This window comes from Camelina sativa, chromosome 4, assembly GCF_000633955.1.
Source record: "Camelina sativa cultivar DH55 chromosome 4, Cs, whole genome shotgun sequence".
In the NCBI taxonomy this organism is placed as follows: domain Eukaryota; kingdom Viridiplantae; phylum Streptophyta; class Magnoliopsida; order Brassicales; family Brassicaceae; genus Camelina; species Camelina sativa.
In genome coordinates, this window is record NC_025688.1 from 441,646 (window position 1) to 454,773 (window position 13,128).

Below are 13,128 nucleotides of genomic sequence, written 5' to 3' on the forward strand. Positions count from 1 at the left end.
TTTTTTTTTTTTTTTTTTTTTTTTTTTTTTTTTTTTTTTTTTTTTTTTTTTTTTTTTTTTAATGTTTATTGCATATACAGAGAGCCCTCTTTTGATTGTCTGATTTTGTGTTGTTAAATTTCGAAACCTCTCTACAGCAGAGATTCATAAACATTTTGTCTGGTTTTGCAATGGAAGGATCCCAGTTGATTTTCTAGGTTTAACATTCTTCCCCAACTTTTCCGAGTTTTTTTCTTTATATAAAAAAATGCTAGTTCTCGTGTTCCTTTGTGTTAGATACATAATAAATTCTCAATTTCATTGATGTTCTTTGACTGTTAAAGAAAAAAAAAATAGAGATTGAATATTGCAAAAATCTTGTGAACAGCTGATCGTTTCGTTCCTAGCTATCTTGGACAAACTGGGACTGTTGAGGACATGCTTCAAGGTGTTAATTATGCATTAGTTGGTTCTGCAGTTCATCTTGTCTGTCTAGTGGATCCCAACTGGTATGGTAATACTCGAAATTTTCAGAGTCTTTTTAAGTTTTTTCTTTTTTTATGGATACTATTTTTTCATCATGTGGAGGAAATTTTGTTGTTGGCAGGGCCAGCCTGTTTCGTTTGCTATGCACGTTGAGCAATTTGTTGATACATTCCAGCTGATGATACCGCTTCCAATATGAGACAGGAGCTCAAGGTTAGACCTTTTTACCTTTAATCAATCTTTATATGTCTGATCTTGGTGTAGAGTGTATCGAGAAAAAACAAGTATGATTCTGAGTTAGGTGACCGTATTTCAAGTTCATAGTTTCTACAAGTTTTCAAATTTTGCAAATTCAAAACCAAAAGCACTCTTTTTTTAACGTTTCAGGTTCTTCAAAGATTTTACCTTTTTTTTGTTGTTGTTACAAATTAGAGTTTCTAATCAAAAGCCCTCTTTTTAGATACGTGATTTCTTACTTACTTTTTGAAAGTTTTTTGTTCATGTAATCACGTTTTAAAGGATTTGTTTCCGTTTTTATGGATTAGAAGAAACCTTTTTTTTATCAAATTTTCTTTTCATACGAACGAACAGACTCATGACTTGTGCTCTGTTCAATATTTCATCGATTTTCAAGTATAAAGTTTTCTGTTTTCTTCAAACCCAAAAGAAAGGGATGACACATTATATCATTGTGCTCTGTCCGGTTTCTAAATTGGGAAAATTGTCCCCAAGTAAGACTAGCATGTGTTTATCATAGCAAGACTTGCCATATAACAGTAAGACTTGTCATATAATTGTCCCCAAGTAAGACAAGCATGTGTTTATCACAGTAAGACTTGTCATATAATTGTCCCCAACTAAGACAAGCATGTGTTTATCACAGTAAGACTTGCCATATAACAGTAAGACTTGTCATATAATTGTCCCCAAGTAAGACAAGCATGTGTTTATCACAGTAAGACTTGCCATATAACAGTAAGACTTGTCATATAATTGTCCCCAACTAAGACAAGCATGTGTTTATCACAGTAAGACTTGCCATATGACAGTAAGACTTTTCATATAATTTTCCCCAAGTAAGAGAAGCATGTGTTTAACACAGTAAGACTTGTCATATACAATCTCTGCGATTATCTTTATTCATTGCTGGCTGGGAAGCATGATACTAAGGCTTTTCTAAAGATGTCCTTAGAAGGAAACATTCAATATTCTGCTATAAAAACTCTCAATGATCTGCATATTGATGGGGATATATTCAATGTTCTGCTATAAACACTCTTGAGTTTAAAAGTTCTCAATGATCTGCATATTGATGGGGATATATTCAATGTTCTGCTATAAACACTCTTGAGCTTAAAAGTTCTCAATGATCTGCTTTAAAAAAATTGAGTTAAAAAACTCTCAATGATCTACATATTGATGGAGAAGATATATTCAAAGTTCTGCTATAAACACTTTTGAGCTTAAAAGCTCTCAATGATCTGCTTTATAACTTTTGAGTTTAAAAACTCTCAATGATCTACATATTGATGAGGATAAATGTTTCTAAATAAGACTTGGCCACTGTTGTTGTATAGATTGAATGCCTAGCTCTTGAAGCTCTTCTTGTTAGCGAAGGCACATTATTGTGCAACGCTTGATGGGTTGCGGCTCGAGCAAAGCACTAAAGAGAAAGAGAGAAAATCTGACCTCTTAATGAAGAGGTATGTATCTCATCTCCAACTAGATTGTAATTGTCTGTGTAATTATTAACATATGTTATGTCAAACCAGTTCAGTTTAGATGACAATCTCAATTTTTTCTTTTAACTTCGTTCTGTATTTTTTTTACCCGACAGGTTCATTGGCTAAAAAGGATTTGACGTGCTATGTTTATCTTCCATTTGCGCAGACAACACAAAATAAAGGGGATGCTTATTTGTTCACCTTAATGTTATACTAACTTATGGTTTGATGTTTCTAGGTTGAAGCTGGAACCGTAGTTGTTAAAGCAGTTAAACTTGATGCTGTTCTTGGAGGCCGTGATGTCCAACACCGGGAAATTCAAGGCCATGACTCTAACAAAATTCTTGTCTTTTCTTCACTTCTTCATCTGCTTCTGATTTCTCTTCTTCTGATTCCTCAATCTTCTCATTATCAATCCAATCATTTTCTGCAGCAAGGCCTAATCTCTGCTGCTCCTCTCTAATCCGAGTAACCAGCGTTGCTTCCTCTGCTCGTCTCATCAACATGACAAATTATTTTCTTTTCTTCACTTCTTCATCTACTTCTGATTTCTCTTCTTATGATTCCTCCATCTTCTCATTACCAATCCAATCACTTTCTGCTGCTCCCCTCTAATCCGAGTAACCAACGTTGCTTCCTCTACTCGTCTCATCAACATATCTAACCAAAGTTCTCGAGGCCTAGCCATGTTCCTTCCCATTAATCCTGAAATGTCTTGGCATATTTGTGGCGTACATACGGCTCTCTATCTCTCATAACCTCCCTCTCAGAAATACTATCCTTCCTTCTCATACAAGCCAGTCTTCTGTTCCACACCTCGATTTGAACTCTTCTGAAGTCGGACTTAACTTCTTTTTTGACAAACAACCTTGTAGTCGGACTTAACTTCTTCTGCAGGTGTTTTACGTGCCAATCAACCTTGTAGTCATGTTTCAAAGCATCAAACTCAGCCCGTTCATCTACACTCAGAAATCAAAGCAAACCACAACTAATGATGTTTAAGCTCCAAAATCTAATAATAAGGTTTCAGTTTAAAATCAAAACACACTACACAATACTTAGATAATTAAAGAAGCCAATTCGATAGAACAAATAGGAAACAACATACTGTACCAATGCCCACGAATGGGATGTAGACATTAGAGAAGAAGAAGAAGAAGAGTTGCGTAAATCTCGTGTTCAAAATCAGTCTGTCACCAAACAGATCGTCGTTGTCATCTTCTTCACCAACCCCTCTGCCTTAAGTTTCTTCTAAAATCCTTTCACAGGGGAAAAAGAAAACATAAACTAAATCCTAACCAAAAAAAAAAAAAAACCATGAATATTAATTACAGTTTACATACATCTTCACTTATTGACGGACCATGTTATATAATTGAATTTCACAAAAAGCACTTCCGTATATATTGATCTTTGATAAAGAACAAAAAAAAAAAAAAAGACAAAGTTCATATACACTGCAAACAGAGGTTGGAATAACAATATTGGCTCTCTCCTGGGCGGGCACACTAGCGTTAGTTTCAATTCAACCAGAAAATTTCATGCGCTTCTCTACCATCTTCCGCAACCACACAATCCAATCCTCCAATCGCCTGAGGAGCCCCGTCAAGCTACTTCACTCTCTGCCCCGACCAAGACCTAGAAACCCCTCCGACACCAAGCGATTCTGCCAAAAACCAAAACTTGCGAAAACACAGACCCCCCCAGAGGACCCCAGGGTTTACACAAGAGACGTCGTATCCAACATCTATAACATCCTCAAGTACTCCACTTGGGAATCAGCTCGAGAACAGCTCCCACATCTGGGTCTCAGATGGGATTCTCACATTATCAACCGTGTCTTGAAAGCACACCCTCCGATGCAGAAAGCTTGGCTCTTTTTCAACTGGGCTTCCCAGATCAAGGGTTTCAAACACGATCACTTCACTTACACCACCATGCTCGATATCTTCGGTGAAGCCGGTCGGATCCAATCCATGTTCTCCGTCTTCCACCTTATGAAGGAGAAGGGTCTGTTGATCGATACGGTTACTTATACATCGCTTATTCACTGGGTTTCAAGTTCCGGCGACGTCGACGGAGCTATGAGGCTTTGGGAGGAGATGAGAGATCATGGGTGCGAACCTACCGTCGTGTCTTACACAGCTTACATGAAGATTCTTTTCGCCGATGGGAAGGTGGAAGAAGCCACGGAGGTCTATAAGGACATGTTACGGTCGCGAGTTTCTCCCAATTGTCACACTTATACTGTATTGATGGAGTTTCTTGTCAGCACAGGTGACCTTTCATTCTACGGCACACCAACTGTTTGTTAAAATGCCTAGCTGAAGTTTTACAGCTTTTTTGCTTTATGTCAAATTATTTGAAATAAACATATGGAGTAAGACTAGGAATGTTTTCTGGATATTGGTTCTTGAATGTTTTTGTTTTCTTGACGACGATGATGATGATGTGTTAGTTTCTTCGTTTGAATTGCAGGGAAATGTGAGGAAGCCTTGGACATTTTCTTTAAAATGCAAGAGATTGGGGTGCAGCCAGATAAAGCAGCTTGCAATATTCTGATTGGAAAAGCTTGTAAATTTGGGGAAACATCATTCATGGCTCGAATTCTTCTATACATGAAACACAATGGGATTGTACTTCGTTACCCTATCTTTCTTGAAGCTTGGGAGACCCTGAAAGCCGCAGGCGAAAGTGATGATCTGTTACGAGATGTCAACTCGCATATTTCCGCTGAATCTTTGTGCTCCAATGACATTGATGAGACTCCAACAGCCGAAGTTGATGACACTAAGAGTTCAGATGATATTAGAGTTATCAGCTCCGTTCTCTTGATGAAGCAGAATCTGGTTGCAGTTGATATTATACTTAACCAGATGAGAGATAGGAACATAAAGTTGGATTCTTTTGTTGTTTCAGCTATCGTAGAAACAAACTGTGGCCGTTGTAGAACTGAGGGGGCTTCGTTGGCTCTTGATTACAGCTCGGAAATGGGTATTCATCTCGAGAAGTCAGCATATCTTGCGTTAATTGGTCATTTTCTGAGAGTAATCGAACTTCCTAAAGTGATTGAAGTGGTCAAGGAGATGCTGAAAGCGCAACACTCCCTCGGTGTGTACCAAGGAGCAATGTTGATCCACAGGCTCGGGTTTGGGAGAAGACCTCGCTTAGCCGCAGAGGTTTTCGACTTACTTCCGGATGATCAAAAGGGCGTAGCTGCTTACACCGCGCTGATGGATGTTTATATCTCAGCAGGGAGTCCAGAGAAAGCAATGAAGATATTAGGAGAGATGAGAGAGCGAGAGATAATGCCTTCCTTGGGGACATACAATGTTCTACTGTCTGGTCTTGAGAAAACCAGTGATTTCCAGAGAGAAGCAGCGTTGTTGAGGAAGGAGAAGAAGAGTCTTGCTGCTTCTGCACGTTTCCGGGGAAATGTTCATGTTGAAGACGAGATATGTGATCTTCTGTTTGCTACAAATCTGTAATTTTGATTTCAGGACAGGTGAAGTCAACATGTATATGTTTAACCGAGGCCCATTATTAATGTGCAAATATGAGGCCTATATTACTGTTTTAAGCCCACCACCCATTTATTAAATAATTAAAAAAAATTTCATTTTATTGACAGACATTTCTGATAGATTGATTAGCGGCACAATTGAGTACGGACGCCGGAGAAGAGAGATGGCGAGATCGTGCTCTATCTGGACGCCTGTTTTGACCTCACTTTCTCCGATGACCGCAGAATCACCTAAATTTTCCCGGCGCCGGGTGATCTTAGCCACGAGCGTAGGTTCTCATCAGGTTCGTACAACAGCTTTTAAAGATCAAAATTAGTTTTCTTTTCCCGGAGAGATTTGTTGTGCTCTGTCTATGTGAGAATGAATACGAGGCCGTTGAGTTTTAGGTTGAGCTATTAGAGAATGTTTGATCCAACTGTTTTAGGTTAAGATCGAATTCAGCTGTTATATGCTTCCAACTAGTTTTGTTGATTGGTTTGTGTCATGTGAATTTTGGGCAACAAAAGGCATTCTTTTCATATATTGATGATTGCTTCTGCTGTTTTCTCATGGTCAATAGAAGAAAGAAGAAGATTGGTATTAGTGTAAGTCTGCATTTGCAAGCATCAGTTTTTTGTTAGTTTGTGCAGAGCTCTGAGGTCAGTCTATATTGCGTTTTCTTTGACAGCCTTTACTTGAAGCAAACATTAAGGAACCCAAGAAGCTTCAAGTCCTTGATGCCAAAGATATTTCAAGAAGAAACACCATGTTGTATCTCACGGCTGGATTTCTTGGAGGGGTCAACATTCTCCATGGTGAAGCCGCAGAAGCTCGAGTAGGGAGAAAGGAGAACAGGAAAAAAGCAATGCAGAAGCTGAGGGCGAAAGCAAAAGAGTCAGAGCCCAACAAGTCAGGAAACCAAAAGATAGAGAAAGAGTTAGAGAAAGAAGAAGTATTTCCTCTACTTCCTCCACCTCTGGTGGTTGAGGCAAACATGTTGCAATAAGCTCTCCCTCGCTCTCTCTCTCTTTTGTTAACTCTTAGAGACACAATGTGTGAGAATCAAAAGCTTTTCATTCCAACACCCAATTGAGTAAAAGACACTACATGCTGTTCTGTGCTATAGGTTTACTATTATTACAAAACGTGTTAATAAAAAGTAAAGATGATTGACAGAAGATAAAAGAGTAGAAACAGGACTAGCTAGGTGATCTTTTTGTCCATGTTTGTGATGAGATTCTTCATCTGAAACCTCCAGAAACAGAAGTAAGCGAAGCCAAAGCCGATCAACACATACAACCAGATCTTATCTTCGCCACCTTCCTTGTCCGACCAAACCTCTTCTATCCCAAACCATTCCCTCACCCCTTCTCCTTTGTAACTTTTCATTATGCCTTCCATCACTCTCCCATACAAGACATATATCCTATCCCGCGCCGCCACAGTCACGGCCGTCGGAAACCCTTCCACGTCGAGGTCAATTTCGTCATAAACCACTCCTTCGCTCCAGCTGTCTTGGCTCTTGAGTAACCAAAGCTTCTTCTGCGACACCACCATGATCGTGTCGTCCCTCTTTCTCCTAGCCACCCCATCCGCCGCTATCAGGTCTCTGTTCAGCAACACCAGCCTCGCCGTCCCGCTCTCTTCGTCCACTTTGAACACCTTCCCCGTGTTGCTCTGCACGACCAGGAGGTAGCCATTGCTTATGTACACGATCCCGTTCAAGCCGCAATCGCGGAATGTTTCGTCCGCGTCTGCCGCCACAGGCTGCGAATTGAACACCGGCGATTTCGAGAAGATCGAGGCTGCGCCGTCGCGATCCACTTTCCAGATGAAGTTTTTGGCTGAGTTGGTGACGTAAGCGTTGCCTTTGTAATCAACCGCCACGTCATTGGCGACGCCCCGGGCGATGTCTTCGTCGTCTCCGGAAAGCGAAGGGAGAGGAGAGAGGAAGATGCGACGGCCTCCGCTGCGAAGATCGTAGGCGGCTAGGGCACTGAAGGGAAGGTGAGGCGGCAAACTGTGGATGCAGGCAAGCAGACGGCGATTAGTAGAGTCAACGGCGAGACCGAGGATAGTAGCGTTATCCGGTAGATCGGGATCGGAAATAAGGGTTTCGATGACTCCAGCGTCGGAGACAGAATGAATAGTGCGGCTGTGGAGGGAACCAACCAGAAAGTGCTGCTCCCTTGGATCCCAGGTTAATCCCTCCGGGTAGAGTCCTGGAGATCGGAAGCTGATAACGTGGCGCTTATCGGCGGAGGAGAGAGCCGGAAGTTCCAGAAGTAGGACGACGGCGAAGAGAATTGGGAAGACGAAGAACGATCCGCATCGAGTGGAGGATGACGATGACGACGACGACAACATGTTGGATTCTTTTTTTACAGAAATTTCAGAAATCATCATCAATTCGATCTATTCAAAAGAGACCAAGCCCATTTATGTAACTAAATGGGCTACATTTTGATTCTTTGGGTTTCTCTCTAACTAAATGGGCTACATTTTGATCCTTTATAGACTAATCCATGGTCTTTCTCTGAAACCATAATATTTTAACCATTGTTGAAGTTTTAACTAATTTTTTTCCATTTAAATAACTTCAAAAGTTCTCAACTTGGGCATCTAGATCCTTTCAAGTCAAATAGCTGATTTTTAACATAGTTTCATTCCAAACGTCATTTGAACCTGCGATTTTTAAGTTTTATCTGGAAGTTGTTATACCAGTTGACCTAATTTAACCAACTACTTTTCTATTATTTTCTTCAAATACTTCAATTTCTGATTCCAAGTTTTAGGTACCCACCAATCTATCGGTCTTTTACTTATTTTTCCCCTTCGTTTCTGATCAAACTCTCATTCTAACTTGAACCACATAAGTTCATCAGTTAATACTTAATTTAATAAACCACAATTGTCTCTTACTGCTTCACATTTATCTACACGGCAATTGTTTCCAATAGTACCAGAAGAAAAAAAAAAAGAGAAAAAAAAACAAGCGCAAAACATGGATGGCCACTGTTTGCAAGTGAACACTATACATGTATAACTCTTAATAATCGTGGTTTAAGATAAATCAAGGCTTTTCAGTATTCATCACTTATTATAACTACTGAACTGTTGCTACATGAAAATCAGTTTGGTATTCTTTTATATATGTGCACTAGTCTAAAATAATCAAAACAAAAAAAACTTCTATGTACTATACGATATATATGGCCACCACACCACACCACACCAGACATATAAGGCTTTAGTACTTGGTATTTTGTTGTTTGTATGCACACGCATGGATTTGTTATCCATAAGACATTAAATTGGATATGATAGATACGTTGAGATGTAAATCTTATGCATGTTATGTTATTTGGACCGTTGCATCTAAATGTAAGGAGAACGACCCTACGATTAGACCAGTGTTCGTGGTTCCTCATACATTGCCCATCACCTTTCTCTCTCACTCTACCCCCATTAATTTATTTTTATTGTTTTATTCGATTTAAATTTTTATAGATGGTGCTTTTTTCTCTCTCTCTATACATCTGGATCTCCTTCCTTTTTTTCCTGATAAGTTATTAGGGTTTGAAGTTGTCTCACCGCCTCCATAATTCCACGCCGGAACAACAAAAAGAGGTTGCACGCCACTTTATTATAGGTCAAGTATTGCGGTTCGGAGATTCTTGTATTAGCATCCGTTTGTGTGATTTTTCTTGTCTCAGATCTGTTTTAAATTTTAATTTTCAAAGATTTAAGTTTTAATTATCTATTTTTGGGTCTCTATTTTCTGATCCGGATTGCAATTGAAGAGATTTTATGTTTTAAGTTATTTGGGTCTTTTCCCCTTAGTCTCTAGGATTGTTTTATACTTGCCGGCTTAAGCCTTTGGAAGGATTGATATCCTTGCCAGCTCTTGTATCTCACATTGTAATCCCATCTTGTTATCAATGAAATCCTATTGCCGAAAAAAAAAGATGGTGCTTTTTCACTTTGTTTGCATATTTTTTTCAATTCATTTTATTCAAAGCATGATTTCGTTTCACAAAACTCATATTACTATGTACAACAAAGTATACAATACAACCCTTGATTTGTTTACTTGACTCAATAAAATTCCATCGTAGTCCCACTTCAAAACTTTTTTTTGTTATTAAAAAAGAAAAAACAAAAGAATAGCTGAATAGGTATCTCTACTCTTAACCTCAAAAATGAATATTGAGATATGAAAACTTAGAAATCCAAAACCATAAACATATATCGATGAAACGATCAATAATCCGCTAACGATAAACCATATAGAAGTATTTAATAAAAAAGTTTCATGCGCTTCGAACCTTATAAAACTATATTCAATTAGTTTACAGCCTGTATCTTTTTCCAAAATTTATGTCCAATGGTCGTATCAGTATGTAAAATCGTCCAAATCTGATATATATATGGCTGTTAGTCTTTGTATTTGCACGACTAAAACAAATTAAATTTTTTTTTTTTTGCTTCATGAATTTAGAATAACAACATTATGCTGCAATAATTGAGAAATCAGATCTAGCAGAGAGAAAGAAGTAAGAATATTCGATTAGACTGAAAAGAAACTTGAGCGTAATATATAACAGAAGTATTGGTCCAAAAGAAGCAAAAGTACATATTATTACAGCCAAACGTCCACTTGAATACAATCTTTTCAGACCATATTTATTTACTGGATTTCATGAGGTCCACATTGTGATTTGCGGCAATACTTACGATGACAATTCATATATAAGTATCAATATTGAGATTATGAGATCTGCCAAAACAAGGTGATTGCTAAAGAGAATTACTGAATAACTTTAGTAAAATTGAGATAATTGTTATAGATGCTCCAATACTTAATAAAGTTGTATCTTCTTCTAGATGGATGAAGTTTTTTTTTTGTGAAAGTAGGTTCGTTGTATTGACTAAATCTTGAGAAATTTTAGATCTGTCCCAATAATTTCTGAGTGAAACATATATAACGTCGTACACGGTTTGATTAGTAGACTTTGATCATGCAAAGAAAAAAAATTACTGAAATACTTAAGAGTGACATAAATGGTTTTACTATTTACTTTTTACCGTTATTTTTTTAGAATTTGAAATATTCTGCTAAAGGTAAAAGTATTCATGCAATTAATGTTATTTTATAAAATGTAAAAGTAAATTTTTGTTTACTTATGCCACCTGTCAAATCTCTTTTCATGATAAAACCGATAAACTCATCATTTTTGTTGGATATGGGCTTTACCCCCAACATTTCTGGAGTCCAAACAAAAGATTTCTAAGAGATTTAGGGTCTGAAGTCATGGATCTGGTCCATCTGGTCACAGGGGAGAAATCATCATTTTACAGAGAGAAAGAAGAAGCCCTAGGTCATTGGCCCACTATAAATACCAGAGGTCGTTGTCAGAGCTCTGGATCCGAAATCTTGGCAATCAGAGAGAAAAGTGCATTTACATTCGTATTAATTGCGCTTAGAGCTTTGATTGCATTTTCTGTAAACTCTTCTCTTGAATTATACGTTAATAAAACGACCAGTTCCGATTTCTCCCAAAGAATATTCGTATTATTTATATTGTCGATTTCATACATCAACAATTTGGTATCCACCGTGGGACTCACATAATCCTTTCTTTGACGAAAAGAATTTGAAGACAAAGGCGTTTTCGGAAAACCTGAAGCATGTCTCACACTGATCTCTCCAGCAACGAAGGCGTCGACTCCTCCCCGCCCAGATCTCCTGCAGCTCGCGTCGAGTCCCCAAGGCCAACAATATGGGGCCGCACCCGTTCGAGGACGAACCAGCTCCAAGGCGTCAATCCAACTGACCTCGAAGCCGTAGGCGCTACGCGCGTCGCTCTGACCAATGACGCTATCCCTCGAGAACGTGTAGCCGTAGGCGACAACCCAAATGACCGTGAAGCCGTAGGCGCTACGCGTGTTGCCCAAACAAATGGCCTAACCAACGGCACTACCCCTCCTGATCGTGCAGCTGACAGCGTCTCGGTCAACCCAACCAACCGCGCAGCCGCAAACATTACTCCTCCCAGCCGCGCGCGTAGAGGCGTTACAATCAGTCAGGTCGCGTTCGATGAAGCCGTACGAAGGACCCTGGACCGTATGAGTGGCCAAGCGGCACATATGGCATCTCAAGGCCAAAATGACCAAGCAAGGCACCATACGCGACGACCTGAACCTCGACACGAACAAAATGATGACGCATTGCCGCCACACACTCCGCGAGCTGAGCACAACACTCTGCAAGCTGAGCACAACACTCCGCGAACTGTGCCCAACACTCCGCGAATTGAGCACCACGGTAACGGAAGGCCCCGAGTCTCGTTGATCATCGTTGGACCCAATGGCGAGCAGCCAAGAGTGCATTTCCAAACTGACTAGTTGCTCATGGATCGACGTGTTGGGCCGAATCAACCCGAGAACGCTGAAAATTGCGGCCTTCAGCAAGAACTTCAGCAGATGCAAGCCCAACTGAAGAAGATTACGTCTCAGATGCACCGTGTAACAAGCGCGGCACTAGAGCTGGAGACTGTGCTGGTAGAAGCACGACGTTCGCCTTTCACCACAAGAGTCTCAGGTGTCAGAGTTAGACGCAACCCCGACACCAGCAAGAACAAGCCAATACTGTATGACGGAAAGGGGGACCCCACTATCTTCCTGAATTCGATGTCCATCCACATTGGTAGTTCATACTTCTCACCAGAAGAAGAAGACGCGGAAAGTTGTCAGCTGTTCGTCGAAAGCCTAACCGGCAAAGCATTGAACTGGTGTTCAAGGCTGAAGGCCAATTCAATCGATGGTTATGAAGCACTGACAACCGCATTCCTTTAGCATCACCAATGCTTTATGCATGTACCTGCGTCGAATGCAGACTTATGGAGAATGTACCAGAAGCACAATGAGTCACTGCGGACTTTCATGGCCAGGTTTAAAGGAGTCGTATCTCAACTCACTAACAGCGACGACGCCGCAATAGGTGCACTTAAGAACGCACTTGCTCACGGAACCAGGTTCAAGATAGATCTAACAATCCAATCCGCCACATCCTTGGGCGAGGTCCTTGCTCACGCCAATCGATACATCGAGGTAGACGAAGACAAGGGAAAATGAAACATGAACCAGGGCGACGCGGTGGAGAAAGCACCCGAAAAAGCCCTGAGCCTCGCCTCGCCAAAATTACAGCAGAGACTACGCCAAAGGCGAGAGGGGAAGGAAGGCAACGATGTTCGCTATCGATGGAAACGAGCAACAGCAAGGCAAGCGCTGGAACAAGTACGATCGCGAGACTGATGGTCCTACCTACAAGGGCAAACGTGGTTATTGCGAATTCCACAAATTTGGCGGACATTCCACGGAGGATTGCAAAACACTTCAATACCTTCTCCTTCATAAGTACAAGAGAGGTGACA

General features: G+C 40.1%; 2 protein-coding genes and 1 long non-coding RNA gene across 5 annotated transcripts; 2 read left to right on the top strand and 1 right to left on the bottom strand.

Annotated features, from left to right (window-relative positions):
• LOC104779449 lies at positions 96 to 3,170 on the top strand. 2 transcript variants are annotated; one of them, XR_002037618.1, is made up of 5 exons: positions 96 to 197; positions 368 to 493; positions 587 to 678; positions 2,043 to 2,168; positions 2,303 to 3,170. It is a non-coding gene; the product is annotated as an uncharacterized LOC104779449 (long non-coding RNA). The 2 variants fall into 2 exon arrangements; XR_002037619.1 differs by having other exon boundaries at positions 368 to 488.
• LOC104779451 (pentatricopeptide repeat-containing protein At2g01390-like) lies at positions 3,509 to 5,903 on the top strand. 2 transcript variants are annotated; one of them, XM_010503813.1, is made up of 3 exons: positions 3,509 to 4,466; positions 4,668 to 5,694; positions 5,821 to 5,903. In XM_010503813.1, exons 1-2 carry the CDS (start codon positions 3,731 to 3,733, stop codon positions 5,675 to 5,677), a joined length of 1,746 nt encoding a protein of 581 aa, XP_010502115.1. In that variant the 5' UTR covers positions 3,509 to 3,730; the 3' UTR covers positions 5,678 to 5,694; positions 5,821 to 5,903. The 2 variants fall into 2 exon arrangements, with proteins under 2 accessions (XP_010502115.1, XP_010502113.1); XM_010503811.2 differs by lacking the exon at positions 5,821 to 5,903 and having other exon boundaries at positions 4,668 to 5,769.
• On the bottom strand, positions 6,747 to 8,131 carry LOC104779450. Its single transcript, XM_010503810.2, has one exon. It carries the CDS (start codon positions 8,096 to 8,098, stop codon positions 6,896 to 6,898), a length of 1,203 nt encoding a protein of 400 aa, XP_010502112.1. The 5' UTR covers positions 8,099 to 8,131; the 3' UTR covers positions 6,747 to 6,895.

Bases quoted from the DNA above. Each gene is read 5' to 3' on its own strand.
- LOC104779451 (XM_010503813.1), top strand. From the start codon at position 3,731: ATGCGCTTCTCTACCATCTTCCGCAACCACACAATCCAATCCTCCAAT. The intron at 4,467-4,667 runs GTGACCTTTCAT...TTTGAATTGCAG, and splicing joins GGAGTTTCTTGTCAGCACAG to GGAAATGTGAGGAAGCCTTG.
- LOC104779450 (XM_010503810.2), bottom strand. From the start codon at position 8,098: ATGATGATTTCTGAAATTTCTGTAAAAAAAGAATCCAACATGTTGTCG.